The sequence below is a fragment of the Podarcis erhardii genome, assembly GCF_964252035.2.
Source record: "Podarcis erhardii genome assembly, chromosome: 7".
NCBI lineage: Eukaryota > Metazoa > Chordata > Lepidosauria > Squamata > Lacertidae > Podarcis > Podarcis erhardii.
In genome coordinates this window covers 71,484,562-71,501,463 of record NC_138511.1, presented here as the reverse complement: position 1 = coordinate 71,501,463, position 16,902 = coordinate 71,484,562, and the positions used below count along the sequence as shown (strand labels likewise).

Sequence of the window (16,902 nt, the reverse complement as noted above, 5' to 3'; positions counted from 1 at the left end):
AGTTCACAGCGCCATCTGTCAGTGTCTACACAAACTGCAGTGTGATGACATCATTAGGAAAATATGAAATAGGAGAAACCCAAAATATAAATTTAACACAAAGGGGTGGGGGGTGGAGAAACCAGCAACAGTCTGTTCTTGGAGCCTTTAGTGGTGGTACTTGTGGGCACCACAATCTTCTCAGATGCTCCCCTCGATGCCCACCAAGGAACCCGCTTGTCTGAACCCACACACAGAGCACATCAATTTTACACACATGTAAATAAGTGTTCCATACTGACCTGCATACCAGCATTTCGAGTTGCCATTATCTGCATTGTGCAGCCAAATCTGACTCCAGGAATGTGCAAAGTCAATCAAGAGGATAAGCTGGATGAGGATGAAGAGGAATGAGCCGACTACACCAAAATAGAACCAAACTTATTTGAGAGAGGAAAAGTATAAAGCGGGGGGGGGGGGGAGAGAAAGAAGGAAATATGGGTTATTGCTTATTATCCACAAGCTGTCAATATGGAGTTTTAAACAGGTAATCTTTGGGGATGTAAAAATTCTATTAGGGTTCCCATACGTCCGTAATTTCCTGGACATAGCTGGGATTCCTATGTTGGAAGTGTAGATTTTGGTGAATTTCCTTTAAAATATCTCAAAACTGTAAGAACAAGGCGCTGGATGAAATAAGCCCTTGGCTACTTCCAGCAAGGCTCTTATGGTGATCTTACAGAACCAGAAAAAGATGTTTCATAATAGATAAAGCCTTGGTGAAGAATTAGGGGAAAGGCTGAGAGGCCCATCTGTGCTGGGTCCCAGTCTCATCTGAGAGAGACAGACAGACAGACAGAATAAGATAGAACCTTGCCTAAGGCCAGAAGTGAGATTCAAATCCTGAATTTCCTGATCCACAGGTTCGTATGCAATCTTAACTGAGTTGGATGATGCACCCTAGAATCCCTCAAGCCCTTCTAGCAGCTATTATAAGAGTGCAATCACTCATGAAGAGGAAGCAAGGAATCAGTTCTTCCGCTGTTGTTCACTACTCAGAAGGAAATGGAGACTGTGAATACTCTTGTGTACCAGCTGTGTGTCATTTGGGATCCAGTAAAGGACTCCTCCCAGTATCCACCATTACTCCTATTCAGAGTAGACCCATTAAAATCAAAGAGCTTGTTAGTTGCATCCATTGATTTTGATGTGTCTGCTCTAAACCGAATAAATATTGAGTACAACCCACTGTCAGCAATAAGAGTATTGCTGCCCCAGGTGGTTTGTGGAAGAAAACAATAATAATATTGCAGGACTCATTGCTGAAAGCTCAGAAGCTAAAGAGGATTAGAGAGAGTGCTTTAAAAAACCAAGAATGGAAAGCATCTGTTCCCTTCTATTCACACTGCTTCTAAAGACTCAGCAGGACTCACCTTTGACACAGCTCTGAGCAACTTGCACCAGGCAGCTGAGCTTGCGAGCTGCCTGCCATTTTAATTACCCACAATGCCCCAGATGCAGCATTGCCTGGTGGAAATTAAAATGGTGGGTGGCTCACAGCCACCCAGCAGAGAAGGTAGAGCTACTACTTCCCAACCTGAGGAACTGATGTATGAGGGGGACGGGGGCAAAGAATGGCTCTGACTACCCTTCTTCTTAGCTTTCATAGGACAGAAAGTATCCAACCCCACCTTATGTAGAGCAGCACACACACAAAAGCTACTGTACATCACAGCCCCTTTGCAAGTCAGGAATGCAAATGCAAGGTTTTGTTTACCAGATGTGAACGGTCCATCAGGAATATAGAAGGCCCCCACTGTAATTCCAATTAGTATCAGGAATTTGAAGAACCAAAACCTGGAGTTGAGAAGAGGAGAAAAGACCTTTTTAAAATGAACAGAAGAGTCCTAGAAAGTCCTCTTAAGCAGCATTTGTTTTGCTCCAACATTAAGCCAGGATGGAAACATCTGGAGCAAAGTGCAGCTGCTAGGACGTTAATGAGAGACAGAAGTTCTGGGTGTGCAACACAACTTTTCTGTCACTTGCATTAGTCAGCAGTTCACTTCTGAGCTTGATTCCAAGCAGTGGAGTTCACCTTTAAAGCCCTTTGCAATTTCGGACTGGATGACCTCAAGGACCAACCATACAACCCTGCCCTTAATCCAAGACCTGTGTCTCAAGTAATCCATGTCTGCTTACTGACAAAATCTATTGGCGAGCACAAGTCTTCTTAGTAGTGACCCTGCAATTGTGGAGCTCTTCCTTTTAATATTTATTTGGCTCCTTCAGTTCTGCCATTCAAAATGGCCTTGATTCTTCTCCCCACAACTGCCTTTTAAAATATAGTGGTACCTCGGGTTAAGAACTTAATTCGTTCTGGAGGTCTGTTCTTAACCTGAAATGGTTCTTAACCTGAGGTACCACTTTAGCTAATGGGGCCTCCCGCTGACACCGCGCGATTTCTGTTCTCATCCTGAAGCAAAGTTCTTAACCTGAGGTACTATTTCTGGGTTAGCAGAGTCTATAACCTGAAGTGTCTGTAACCCGAGGTACCACTGTATACCTTTAAAAACATACACACATAACCAGGGAACACATTCAATAAAAGCACAACCTGCAGGAATTGAGAAGAAACATCACATTAATAAGTGCCCTACCAAAACTCTGTACATCTTATACTTTATATGACTGTGTCCCTCCACAGCGACCTAGTCGTATTTGGAGAGTGTCTTATGACAGCTGACCTTCTTTTATGAAGTCAATAAAGCAGGGTCACGTTTCACAGAAAACACCCATCTCTTCTCACTCTGTTGCTCCTCCTTCAGCAAGCTTTTTTCCTAGAATGCAACGTCCCAAACCAGGGCATACCAGTGCTCAGTATTTGTTTCTTTCATCTTGTTCCTAAAATTTGGCTATGAACCTGTGCACTGCCACAGGAAACATTATCAGACCCATATGCAAAAAAAACCAAAAACACCTTGGCATTTGGTGACCCCGGTTCAATATCCCTCATGCATCTATTTTTCTATATCCGCTCACTGCTTTAAGGCTCTGCACCTGAGGGTCTGCTGTTCTCCATTTCTCTCTGTACATCGCTTTGTGAGGGTTTGGCCACAAAAAGCAAAGAATACATTGAAGGAATAAATAAGTAAGTAAGCTAAGAGGCTGCAGGTGACTATGAGGCTCAAAGAGAAACAGAAGAACTATAGCTCAGGGGCAGAACATCTGTTTTGCATGCAGAAGGCCCCAGGTTTATTCCCTGGCTTCTCCAGGTAGTGTTGGGAGGGAAGCCCTGTCCGAAACCCTGGAGAGCTGCTGCCAGTCAGTATGGACAATACTGAACCAGATGACCCAATGGTATGACTCAGGACAAGAAGAAGAGAAGAGTTTGGATTTGATATCCTGCTTTATCGCTACCCGAAGGAGTCTCAAAGCAGCTAACATTCTCCTTTCCCTTCCTCCCCCACAACAAACACTCTGTGAGGTGAGTGGGGCTGAGAGACTTCAGAGAAGTGTGACTAGCCCAAGGTGACCCAGCAGCTGCATGTGGAGGAGCGGAGACGCGAACCTGGTTCACCAGATTATGAGTCTACTGCTCTTAACCACTACACCATGCTGGCTCTTCCTGCGCTTCCCCATCGGAAAACAGAGTTGCTATTTCCAATCAGAAGACAGTAGTCACACCACTCACGATAAGTTGCAATTGGGAAATATTTAAACATCAGCTGTCGCAGCCTCAGCAATCTTGCTTTAGAAGGCCTAAGAACATTAGAACTCAAAAAATATCCAGGAAAGTTGGAGCTTTGTGGGGCGCAGGCAGAGAAACCCTTGTCAAAATGTAGGGTGCTTTATTTTGAGTGAGGATTTTAAAGCAGGGCTTATTTATATCTTGCTTGGTCCTATTTCAGGAAAGGTATGATGGCATTTAATATTGGCTAATGCGGAGTTACGTAAGTCTTGGCCTACAGGCTCTGCGTCTGAAGCACTGCTGCTCTATGATGTATGCAAAGCAGGAAGGAGGAACTAGAACAGCTTTTCCCAACCTTGTGCCTGGCAAATGACGCTGGACTTCAACTCCCATCTGACTCAGCCAGATTGGCCAATGGTCAGGGATGATGGGAGTAGGAGTTCAACAACAGCTGGAGGCCATCAGGATGGTGTGAAGGCTTAACTAAAAGTTTTTAGGAGTTGGGGGGCATGTGATGCACAGCAACCTTGGTGAAGGCAAGCACATCTGGGTCTGCTCCGTGAGATGGTCGAGAAGTCACCTGCAAAATCTTGCAGCTGTACCATCCTACCTAGAACTACTGAATGGGACTTAGTTCTGCGTACAGATGAATAAAATCTGCCTGGTGAGTTTCATAGAAGAAAGACAATTTTTAAAAAATGGCCCAATGCCCATGGAGAGGAGCTGGGTCAAACTATTCTCATTTGTCATGACCCTCCAAAAATAATAACAATGATACTAACAATACACAAGTGAAACTGACCTGCTGGTTTTGAACAAACGAAGGTCAACTTCAGAAGACAAAAGCCCTGCCTTTATTTGTTTAATAGATTGGTATCCAGCTTTTTTAAAGGTGGCGCTGTGGTCTAAACCACAGAGCCTAGGGCTTGCCAATCAGAAGGTAGGTGGTTTGAATCCCCGCAATGAGGGGTGAGCTCCTGTTACTCAGTCGCTGCTCCTGCCAACCTAGCAGTTCAAAAGCACGTCAAAGTGCAAGTAGATAAATAGGTACCCCTCCGGCGGGAAGGAAAACAGCATTTCCGTGCGCTGCTCTGGTTCACCAGAAGCGGCTTAGTAATGCTGGCCACATGACCCGGAAGCTGTACGCCGGCTCCCTCGGCCAGTAAAGCAAGATGAGTGCCACAACCCCAGTCGTCCGTGACTGAACCTAATGGTCACGGGTCCCTTTACCTTTTTATCTAGCTTTTTGACTAGAGTTCTCAAAGGGGACTGGCAACATACATTTCACTGCTCCATTTAGAATAAATGGCTTTGGCTTTGGGACATTCCCACCACAGATGCAAATATGTTCCTCACCCATTCTGTATTGAGGCTCTCGGGTCCTTGCTGCTCCTCACGCAGATCATTATCAAGGCAAACAGGAAGAAGAAGGCAGCTGTGGCAAAGCACATGCGGTATACCGATTTGTGACCCAGGAAGGACTTGCAGGCGACTTTGCCGTGGACACCTAAAACTGTATTGCCTTCATCACAGAACCCAGGAATCTGGTAAAAGGTAAACATAAATAATAGGTTTAATCTTGGTACATGCCTAGCAGAACTGCTGCCTTGCAGCAGAAGTGCCTGTTTGCCTCCACTTATGCTCTGCTTGTATATTTGGAAATAAAATTATTTATTTTCCCAAAACACTCTACATTTCCAGAACACCCTTTCATCAAAAGGAAACTAAACCACTTAATGTCAGTCTTGGTACAGTACTTCTAAATTAGGCACAGAGAACCTGTGGCCCTCTAGAAGTTGCCAGACTACAATTCCCATCATGCCAACCATTTTCTGAGCTTCTGCCAAGGCTGGCCCTACTACTACTAGGCAGAGTGAGAGCAGCAGAATCTTGGGATTGAAGCAGCAGTCCCCCCCCCCATTCCCTTTGCACCCCCTAAAGTACTCTGCTGTCTCCCGTTGCCAGCTCAGTTGGATTCCATGTGTAGAAAGGGCGGGTGCCATTTTTGTCCTTGGCCTCAGGCAACAAAAAATGTCTAGAGCCCTGGCTGGGTCTGATGTGCTGTTGCTGCTGCTGCTGCTGCTGTTATTGTTGCTGTGCATTTTGTGTTCTCATTCTATATTTTGTTGTTGTAAACTGCCCTGTGACCTTTGAATGAAGAGCAGTATACAAAATAATAATAATAATAATAATAATAATAATAATAATAATAATGGCTTCTTATAAAAGAATGAGTGCATCTTGGCTGTGAGTCCTGTAATACCTGCTCCATGCTTTGCTGGACTTTTCCCACCTGGCCTGGGAAGACAGGACCCTGACTTACTCCAGCTACCAAAGCCTTGAGCGTGGTTTTAATTGTGGAAAGGCAGCATGCAAACAAAACGAGCGATGTAGTTTAGCAACATTTGGAGGGGCCGCAAGTTAGCCACCCCGATAAAACACGGTTGCTTACCTTGTAGAGTTCTGCTTCTACTCCGGGGATGATCATGATAATAGACACCAACGTTCCCAGGAACAGGAACAAGGTGAAGCTCAGGCGTGTGATGGTGGAGTTCTTTGTTGAGGGGCAACAGCCACACAAGAGGCAAGGAGCAGAACCACAAAGACATGACACCTGCCAGTGAAAGAACAGCAATGAATATCCGCAACAGGGCAAAGATTTATTGTTTATTATTACATTTATACCCCACTTTTTCCTCCAAGGAACTCAAGGCGGCATACATGGTTCTCTTCCTCCCCATTTTTATCCTCACAACAACCCTGTGAGGTAGGTTGGGCTTGAGAGACTGTGACTGCCCCAAGGTAACCCAGCAAATTTCATGGCTGAGTTGAGACTTCCCCACACTGATTCTTTCTCTCTCTCTCTCTCTCTCTCTCTCTCTCCCTCTCTCTCTCTCTCTCTCACACACACACACACACACAAACAGGAGGGTGCCAGAAACATTGAGACAGGAGGCACATAGACCATGGCTGTTGTTGGGAAAGAGGTTATATCTAGCCAGTAACTTCAGATTACTGGTCAGTCAGCTTCAGGTTTCAGAGCAAGATTGTATCTCAGGATACAATGGAAACGTTTGTGACTTGAGAGGGAAAGCAGGTCGCTTTTTAGCTTTCCTTTCTTTGTCCTTTTGCTCCTTTGGGACATTTATTGTGTGCCTGTAACTGTTCCTAGACCAAAATGTTCTATTTTTTTCCCTTTACGAGCTACATATTTTTTTTTTCTAAGTCAACTTTTAATGTCATTTCATTAAAAACTTTATGGTCTCCCTTAATCCACATTGAAAATGCCAAGTCCTACACTATCTTTGAGCCATTCTCGAGGTGATGCAAAGGGAGTTTTAGGCCGATAGGTGGAAGGTGGACTTGTAGAAAAATAAAATCACCTGGTGGTGATCTAAAGGCAAGATTGGGCGAACAGAAGGGGACATCCAGTGCAGCCAGGAACTCCCTTCCCCACATGGCACAGAACCCAGGGAATCTGGGGTGCCATAACAACCACAGTGAGGGGGAAACAAGATGGTAGATCATCGGTTCCTCTTCCAAAACCCCACCCTGATAGTTAGTAGCATTTGCAGCCTCTGACACAGGACAGGAGGATATCAGGTTGGCCACCCCTGATGTAAATATTATTAAGACTGTTGAGGCTACAATCTGTTCTCTCATTCTTTTATGAGAAGCTGTATTCATAGATTTCCTAATAGTGCTCTTACATTCATGGTGTTTGGAGTTAGTTAGTTAGTTAGTTAGTTTTACACAGTGTGGAAATAAATAACGGCTTATAATATATTTTCCTGCACAAATCTCAGCCCCTTATCTAGGACATTCTGTATAGCAGCTTTCATCCACCTGGTGCCCTTCCAGATGTTTTACACTACAACTCCCATCAGCCCCAACCAGCACTGTTGATTGATGGGCACTAGCAAAATCAGGTGTCAACTCCAGGGATGCTGTAGGCATGTATTTTTACATCTGGATGCTGTACACATGTGTGTGATTATTACAACCTTTGGGGTTTTCTGCTTGTGCATTTCTCCCCTTCCCCAACAAGGCTGCACAAGCATCAAATATGGTGTATTAAGGAGAATATGGCATAGCAGTCCCAGATTTCCGCTTCTGGCTTATATGCCACTATGATTGCTCCATAAATATACCAAGTTAAATAGTAACTTCCAAAAGATAAGCCATGCAAAACTCCAGTAGTTTTCCACACCGAGTGATCAAGACAGCTAAATTTCCTTCTAAACATGAAAGCAGTGCTAGGAAAAGGAGCCCTTTCCTATTATTTCTGGAAAACCTGACGACTTAAACGTGCATACACAATACATCATTTACTGCCAACACCACCAGACAATGCATCTTCCAATTTTACAAAATGTATTTTCCAATATTAAGATTAAAACGTAGACTACAAAATCAGTTACTCTGAATTATTAGCACTCATTTATTAGCAACCCATAAAATGATCCCAATTTTGGGGATTTTTCTTCTGGAAACATTCAGAACCAATCAAATGGTTTCTAATGGTTCTTTGTGTGTCCCCCTTCTTCTGTATGGGTGTCTTTTGACCAGAGCTTTCCAAAATGTGTATCACAACATGTTAGTGTATTGGCTGCAGTGCGTAGGTGTGTCGCACCAACATTCCCTGCACTCCTCCCAGGGCTGGAAAGGGGTTAGTTTAACCTCTAGTTTACAAGCAAAACTGAATTACTGTGTTGCGAAATGATGCATGCCTAAAAAGTGTGTCAATGACATGAAATGTTTGGAAATCCCTGCTTTTGACTGTGCTACTGCCATTATCAAAACTGCTCTGAATATTATTGCTTAAAGCAGGGGTCAGCAAACTTTTTCAGCAGAGGGCTAGTCCACTGTCCCTCAGACCTTGTGGGGGGCCAGACTATATTTTGGGAAAAAGAATATGAACAAATTCCTATGCCCCACAAATAACCCAGAGATGCATTTTAAATAAAAGGACACATTTTTCTCATGTAAAAATACGCTGATTCCTGGACCGTCCGTGGGCTGGATTGAGGAAGCAATTGGGCCGGATCCGGCCCCCAGGCCTTAGTTTGCCTACCCAGGCTTAAAGCCAATGTTGTTAGCCACCTGGGCCACACTGCAGAAAAATGGGGGTATCAATGCTTTGTAATAAAGAAATATTAGAACTCAATAATAATGAGGATTTGAAGTTCACGAAGTTGTCATAGGTGGAAGACAGCTTTCAACTGCAAAACAGTCATTGCAAAACATTTCCCTGGTTCTATTAACTATTACCCAACCCCAAATGACACATCACAATCCAACATCATGAAAATTAGACCATTTGTCAGAGTCTGTCCACCCACCTTTTCCTGGGTCAGGTGCTTCCTCAAACACACACACATCACTATTTTCTATTTTCTCTCAAAAACAGCTGGCGCATTCTTGCAAATGGATATTTAATAGTGCAGAAATATGGGGGGCCTATGGGGAAAATATACAAGGGACACACCCTCCTTTGTTCAGAAGTTTCAGTGTCTCAGCACAGTTGCTCATTACAGAAACTTCACAGGTTGCTCCACATTTTCAAGCTATTCTGTCATGCATTGTATGACTAAGTCCATGATGCTGTGTAGGTGCACACTTACTAAAGAGAAAGCCCCACAGCACCCAGTGGCCCTTCTGAATAGCACACACAGGTAAGGCTTCGCAGCTGTCCTCAAATATAATACTGTTACAAAAACCCGGTGCCTGCTTCTCTCTCTGCCAAGCAGTGGCAAGAGGGCATGGGGTCACAGGCGCACACACAGGGTCTGTGTCTGTTTGGAGAATGGAAGACATGGCAGAGACTGCTGTGCTTTAAGAAATATGGTTTATTCACCTATTTACACCTTCAGTCTGCATGGAGGGGGTCCAGATCTTATGCCATAGTCAAGAGGCAGCAGCATAAGCTGCCTGCAGCCAGTCCACTCCAAAGATGGATCTCACCCTCACTTCCTCCTCCTGTCTCCCAGAAAATCCTGCTTCCAAACTCCCTTTTCCTGTCCCCTCAAGCATATACCCCATCACCTTGGTAATATCTCACCCGCCCCCAAAAGATTCCTCTCCTATACAGCCCATCAATGTTCCCTTAATGGTCCTAGCTTGGCCATGCTGGTTTGCATAAACCAGCCTAGGAATTTCCTGAATTCCCTGTCTGGCACAGTTCTGTGCTTTAATCCATGTCCCAATTAATCAAAATCCTAACGTTTATTCATTTCACCTACATCTATTACACCACACACACATAGACTTGAAAATACTACCAATATGTGCCTCCTTACCGGAAAGTGAATTCCACCAAGAACTCTGTCTATGAAAAGGCTCTGGGTTCAGTTCCAGGCATCTCCAGGGCAGGGTGGGGAGGGACCCCTGTCTGGACCCTTGAAGAACTGCAACCTATCAAGCTACACCAGCTGTCCCCAACCTGGTGCCCTCCAAATGCTGTTGGACTCCAATGCCGATCAGCCCCAGCTAGGATGCTCAGCAGTCAGGGATGATGAGAGCTGAAGTTCAACAACATCTGGAGAGCAACATGCTGGGTGACCTAATCAAGCTAGCTGGATGGAATGATGGCCTGGCTTGCTATAAAGGCAGTTTCTGCTACTCCTACAAGTAAAGATTCTAATAGGCCTTCTCCTGAGTAGCTATAGAATGCAGCCTCAAACATTTTACTTAGAAGTTGCTGCATTCACACAGATAATCTGAACTGGCCAAATATCTGATTGATAGCCACTTGAGATAGGAAGGCCATATTGGGGGGGGGGGGTGACAACAATTAGTTACACACCACATTTTATTGGGTTCAATATTTTGGCCTATTTAAACTAACCATTTTTTTACAAGTTTCCTCTGGTTTTATCTGTTTGTTTGCTTGTTTCCAATTTGGCTGCTGAATAACACTGGTTCGTTGCTATTCTTCTGCATAAACTGGTCCTATTTAAGTTTTTCACCAAATCAATCAATTCCCTTATCAGCCAAGATTAATTCTGTACAAGGACAGGACAATCATTCAGAAGCAAGGAGCACACTTTGTTTACAGACGAGGCATGTGTATGTCCTAGCGGGCATCAAGAAATGAGGCATACTCTGCTACCCAAAATTGTTAGCAGAAAACTTTTTAACCCTGTTCTGAAGATCTGCTAGCTGGGAAGCTGTTAGATCCATTGTTTAGCTGTTTTTTAAAAAAAGATTGTAAAATGGCAAAAGTTTGCAAACTAATCGGACGAAACTTTTTTTCTTCATGTTGGAACTATGACTATATATTACTGCAGTGTGGGAGAATCTGAGAAGTTTCTTCAAACTTGCGACCAAGGGGAAATGAAGAACAGCTGCTGCCTGTGTTAGGTTCTGAGGGACTTTAATCTTTCCCAGAAAGCCTGTTGATTTTGATTTCAGACAATGAGGGAGCAAAAGAACAGGGAGGTGAACCGAAGTGGCAGCGAAAGTGATACAAAGAGGAAGAAAGTGAGCAGACCAAAGGGGAATGTGAGAGGGAGGCAGAAAGGCAACACCAGCAGGTGAGAAGAAAGAAAGGGTTGAAATGTTTGAGGCGGTAAGGAGAAGGTGGGAAAAGGCATGAGAAGAGAGAAAGAGGCAACATACCGGTAGCTGGTGGCAGAAAGGATTGTGGGAAAAGGTGAGAAAGCGGCAGCAGAGAGAGTGTAGAGCAGACAGAAAGTGAAAGGCGAGAGGAGAAAAATCAAAGGCAAGACAGGTGATGGAGGACAAAAAGCGAAAGAAGGTAGGAGGGGGGAAAGGCAGTTGCTGGTGACACAGAAAGAACAGAGGCTGTGAAAGTTGTGGAAAGGGTTAGATGCGGCAGTCCAAGTTGTTTTGCCACTGCAGGCAACACTCCCCACCACCCCAGAGCAGATCTGGGGGCTCCCCCCATGCAGTCATGCCCACACTGCACCAGCCCCACCCCTGAGGCTACACCCTCACCTGTGGCTGCAGCTATGTTGCCACCCTGGAATAATGGCGAGGGTGCAGTGGTGAGGACAAGGGTGCTGTGGCAGCAGCAGAAGTGGCATGGGCAAAGCCGCCACAGGGCTAGCAGCAGCACCATGGTAGGGGCAGGATGGGTGTTGGACCTGCCTCCCAAGGCAAATGGCTCTGCCTTGAAACTTAAAGGCTTCCGTGCTATCAAAACACAAGCACCAGTGGTGATGCTGACTTCCCCTCTTCCTCAACAGCAACCACAAGCTTCGTTGAAAAGAAGAAGCAAAAAACCCACCGAGAATCAAAAGAGGACGCAGCTACTAAAAGGGCTCAAAAGTCCGACCAACAATACAGGAAACATTGGTTCACTTGTATTGGGGGAGTGGGAATAGTATGCCGGCATGTGATAGGTGGTGAAATGCTGTCACACAGTAAATCAAAAGTGAAGATATGGAAGTGGGCTCCAAGTTCCTGGTTGGGAGTCTGAGGTGGGTCTTAGGTCTAGATGAGCTGAAGACCACTAGTGTGCACCAACTGGCAGTAGATCTCCAGGATTTCCGACAGTTTTTTTCCTGCCAGAACCATAGCTGTCAACTTACAGATTTGAAAATAAGGGACCAGCAGCCTCGAAAATAAGGGATCAGCAGCCAAAATAAGGGATTTTGCAAGCACAGCTATGTTCAACTTCTGAGCCCCTCCGAGCCAAAGGCAGAAAGCCCAGCCAGCAGCCAAACGAAGCCTCAAGCAGTGGTTCCCACAGCACAGCAACCCGGCAAAGGGGATGCAGCAAGGAAAACTACCGTCACCTCTCCGCTGGGAAGCGCTGAGCAAAGGCAAGTCCCCAGGCAATGTGGCCAATTTGAGCGGCACAAGGCATGCAAGCTCCACCCCCCCCAGTCATTCTTAGATTCCTTATTGGGTGAGCAACGCAGCCAAGCAACACAGTTGGAGCCTCCCTCCTCCCTGGCCGGCAGGGAGGGAGGGAGAGGAGCTGCTTCCTTTGAAACCCTGGAAATTTAAGGGACATCATCAATAAGGGACAGCAGTGGGACTCAGCAGTGGGACACAGCGCTGGGATAAAGGACTTTCCCGCCAAATAAGGGACGGTTGACAGCTATGGCCAGAACCAGCTGCAGATGTTGGGGATTGAACCTGGGACCTTCTGCATGCAAAGCATATGCTCTACCACTAAGCTACTATTGCCCTTCCCCACTTGCAACATCCTTAATCTATATCCAGCCCACCACATCATGTTTTTCATTGCCGTTCCCTGCTTTGGGAACACTTTTTATCAAAAGGATGCTTGGAAATTTCTCCCCCAAAAAAGAGAAAATAAAAATTACGGGTACCGCTAAAGAGATGGATTTTCTACATTTTTTTATTTTAGATTGTGGGTAAATTTAAGCATGCAACAAACTTGGTTTCAAATGAAATTTTCTGTGGCCACCAGGCTAATCTTCCTCAACATGTAATCAGCATCAATCACAAGCTTGTTTCTGAATCTACAAAAGTTGCTGTTTGTTAATGAAAAATTAAATGATAATAGGAGCAGCAGTAGCCATTGTGTACATGGGGCCTAACAGAGTGGCATGGGCAACATAGAAAAATCTCCGCTCCCTAAGAACTTCCAACCTAGGACACATAAATCAGCCTCTACTGTATGTATACATGCACCCAAAGAACTACAAAAATGTAATAGGTTTCATATTGCAATTACTGTCACTACCATTAAATTTGATCCATGTAGTTCCAAGGACCACCAGTAGTTGATGAGCTTCATTCAGGTGGTCCATGTCAAGTGTATGGATTTGTGGCAGGAGACTGCAACATCCATCACACAACCCATCGTATAAATTTTGCATTGTATTTTTATTGCTGCTTTCATTTCTTGTATTGCACTTCATTGTATTACAATTCAGACTGTAATACACAACACATAAGAAATAAAAGCAACAATAAATATCCATTTAAAAAAATAATAATCATACAGCATTTAACACAGTGAATTAAGTGGTCTGCCAAGACCCTCAGCAATTTCCAAGTGAGCCATGGAGAAGGAAGACTTGAGAACTACCTGTTCTGATTTTAACAAGATCAGATTCCTGGCAACAGTAAAAATTCTTCAATTTGGGAACAACGTCAACTTTTTTTTGAGTGACCTGTGAGTTAAATGCTTCTCAAATACTGATGCTAAAAGCACAAACCGGTATATGTCTACTCAAAAGTAGGTGCACTGAATTCAAGTGGCCTAACTCCACGTAATTAGGGAGGCGTTGTTGCTCTTGGTTGTTACTATGTTATGTATTTTTGTGTTTTTATATTGTAAACCACCCTTGATCCTCAGATGAAGAGCGGTACAGAATTTTAATAATAATAATGTATAGAATTGCAGCCCAAATGTGCAAACACACACAAGCAACCCTGTCTAATTGCTATATTATGCATTATTGCTCCCTCCCAGCAACACCCCCGGTTTTACCTTCCTGGGCGTGGGTGGGTCAAAACAAAACAGCAACATTGCAGGCAGCTGTGTGCACACACAGAAACTGCATTACCAGAGATCAATTATTACATAAACGTTGTTCCTGGAGGAAGAAGCTATCCAGCCTTGGAGAGTGCAAGATGCAAAACCTTTCACATGCACCATTCTTTCAGACTTGCATTTAAACCCCTAACTGCAACAAGGGAGCAAAAAGATTTTTCATTGTCATCCATGTCATTTTTCTCCTCTCTTTAGAGTGCAGGTGGAGGACTTACAGCCTTCCAGATGTTGGCGGACTCCATCTGCCATCAGCCCACGACAGGGGAAGGGCTACATCTCTAGAGCAAAGAAGCTGCCCTGCTTACAGAAGGTCCCAGGTTCAATTTCCCCAGCATCTCCTATTAGACTTTGGAACATCCCCCTGCCTAAAACCCTGGACAGTCTATGCCAGTCAGTGTAGACAATACCAAGCTAGATGGACTAATGGTTTGACTCAGTGTAAGGTGCTTGCTATGTCCCAATGGCCAAGGATAATGGGAGTTCAGTGGGACATGGGTGGCGCTGTGGGTTAAACCACAGAGCCTAGGGCTTGCCAATCAGAAGGCTGGCAGTTTGAATCCCCGCGATGGGGTGAGCTCCCGTTGCTCGGTCCCTGCTCCTGCCAACCTAGCAGTTCGAAAGCACGTCAAAGTGCAAGTAGATAAATAGGTACCGCTCCAGCGGGAAGGTAAACGGCGTTTACGTGTGCTGCTCTGGTTCGCCAGAAGCGGCTTAGTCATCCTGGCCACATGACCTGGAAGCTGTACGCCAGCTCCCTCGGCCAATAAAACGAGATGAGCGCCACAACCCCAGAGCCGGTCAAGACTGGACCTAATGGTCAGGGGTCCCTTTACCTTTAGTCCAGAAAGCACACAGAGGGACACAGGTTTCTCACCTCTGCTTTTGATGGACCTGATGCAGAAAGGTCCCCAAATGGTTTAAGGTAGACATCGGCTCTTAAAGCTTGAAGACTTTACTTCAAAATCCACACCACTCATATGGATAAAGGAAACAAACAACTTTCTTTGCATCTGATCGCATGTTCTCTTTCTGCACATTTATTTTACAGCATCGACAACATACCACCCCATAACATAATGTAGCTTGCACGAAATAACTCTTAAGAACAAATTTATATTGAGAACCATAACATCAAAAGCAACTTACCGGTAAGTGTCTGCTTTAAAAAAAAAAAAAAAGACAGACAGACAGACACAAGAATAAGAAAGACAGGAAACTGGTGTTATGGACTACGGATGTGCAACTATTCGCAGTAGTCAAGCCACAACTTGTGTGTGGTTCTTCAGCTATCAGGTGAGGAACATAAGAAGACCGCTGGATCCTGCCAGTGACCCATCTAGTCCAGCATCCTGTTCTCAATCAGATGCCTATGGGAAACCTCCAATCAGGATTTGAGAACAAGACCACTCTCCCCTCCTGTGGTTTTAGTATTCAGAAGTATTACTGCCTTCAACTGTGAAGGCAGAGCATAGACATTGTGGCTAGTGACCATCAATAATAGCCTTCTCCACAAATTTGTCCACTCCTCTTTGAATACCATCTAGGTTGGTAGCCATTGCTGCCTTCGGGGTCGCTGGAAGAAATTAAACTTCGGCCCGCAATCCTAACCCCCATTTATCTGGCAGTAAGCCCCACTGAATTCAACAGGACTTCTGTCCGAGGAAACATGCTTAGGAGTGGCTGTGATCCTCTCACTGCTTGCTCTTGAGCAAGCACCACTGAATTCTACAGAGTTTACTCCCAGCCAGAGAGGCATATGTTTATTTCTGATGCCTGCTAAAAACATGATAGTTTAGACCAGCTTGCGCAGATGCTTAGAAAGTTGGGTCAATTTTAATCTCTTTTAGCATTTTAACTTTTGTGAGCTTTTAAGTGCAACTGTACATTTTCCCTCGATTCCCTTGTTTTACTTGTTCGTAAACCGCTTTGGGGGTTTTCTTTTCTTTCTTTTCCCAACCAAACGGTGCACAAATTTTATGAAATAAACGAACAGGATTGCACTGCTTGAGTATGCCCAGGATTTCAAAAGACCTGCCGGTCCTTTGAGCAAACGCTTTCCAAGAGGAAGTAAAGACAGGAGCGTGATCGTCAGTCTGTAAACGGCAGAGTTTATGATTCTCATCAGAATAATAAATAGAATGACAAGAAATATATACTATGAAATCCACAATTTGGGGAGTGGGGACGGAAGAGGCAGGCAATGCGTAAAAGGGAGGGCGATTTTTTTTAAAAAAGGCGAACAAAGAAAGGCTTGCCCAGTTGAGACGCTGAACAAAATGGGACTTGTGTCTCCGAAGAAAAGCAGAGCTGGGCTGTCAACCCCCCATCCGGCTGTGGCTCAGCCCTTATTCCACTAAAAGCAGCCATCGAAGCAGAAATAAGAGGCGAAGGCACGCCTGACCCAACCCAAGAGCCCAGAGAACGATTAGTTCCGCCACCCCACCCGTCTAAGAATTTTCTTCTTCTTCTTCTTCTTCTAAATCTCTATATTTAAAGAAGTTGCAAAAGGCACTCACGCAGCTCAGCAAAGAGCAGACCCCGAGGCACGCTCCCATGACGCCGCTGGCCCCCGAAACGCAACTCCGTCCGGCTCAGATCCCGACAAAGTTGCCTCCTCGGCTCGACCTCCCCGCACTACCTGCCGAAGCCGCTCGGGGTTCCTCGGCACGTTCCGGCTCTCGCCCACCTCTTCGGCTCTTTCCGCTCACGGTCGGGAACGCCTGGCCGTAGCCGCGCC

The 16,902-nt window shown here is 45.0% G+C and overlaps 1 protein-coding gene across 1 annotated transcript in view; it reads right to left on the bottom strand.

Annotated features, from left to right (window-relative positions):
- The window catches only part of SERINC2 (serine incorporator 2), a 30,570-nt gene extending 13,724 nt beyond the window's left edge, over positions 1–16,846 (bottom strand). Inside the window, exons 1-5 of the mRNA XM_081869242.1 lie at positions 16,682–16,846; positions 6,120–6,281; positions 5,024–5,211; positions 1,757–1,836; positions 282–419 (exon numbers count right to left, since the gene is read on the bottom strand). Coding sequence (XP_081725368.1) covers positions 282–419; positions 1,757–1,836; positions 5,024–5,211; positions 6,120–6,281; positions 16,682–16,720 — 607 coding nt within the window. The 5' untranslated portion in view covers positions 16,721–16,846. The remainder of the gene's footprint in view (positions 1–281; positions 420–1,756; positions 1,837–5,023; positions 5,212–6,119; positions 6,282–16,681) is intronic.
- Between the last annotated feature and the right edge of the window lie 56 nt (positions 16,847–16,902).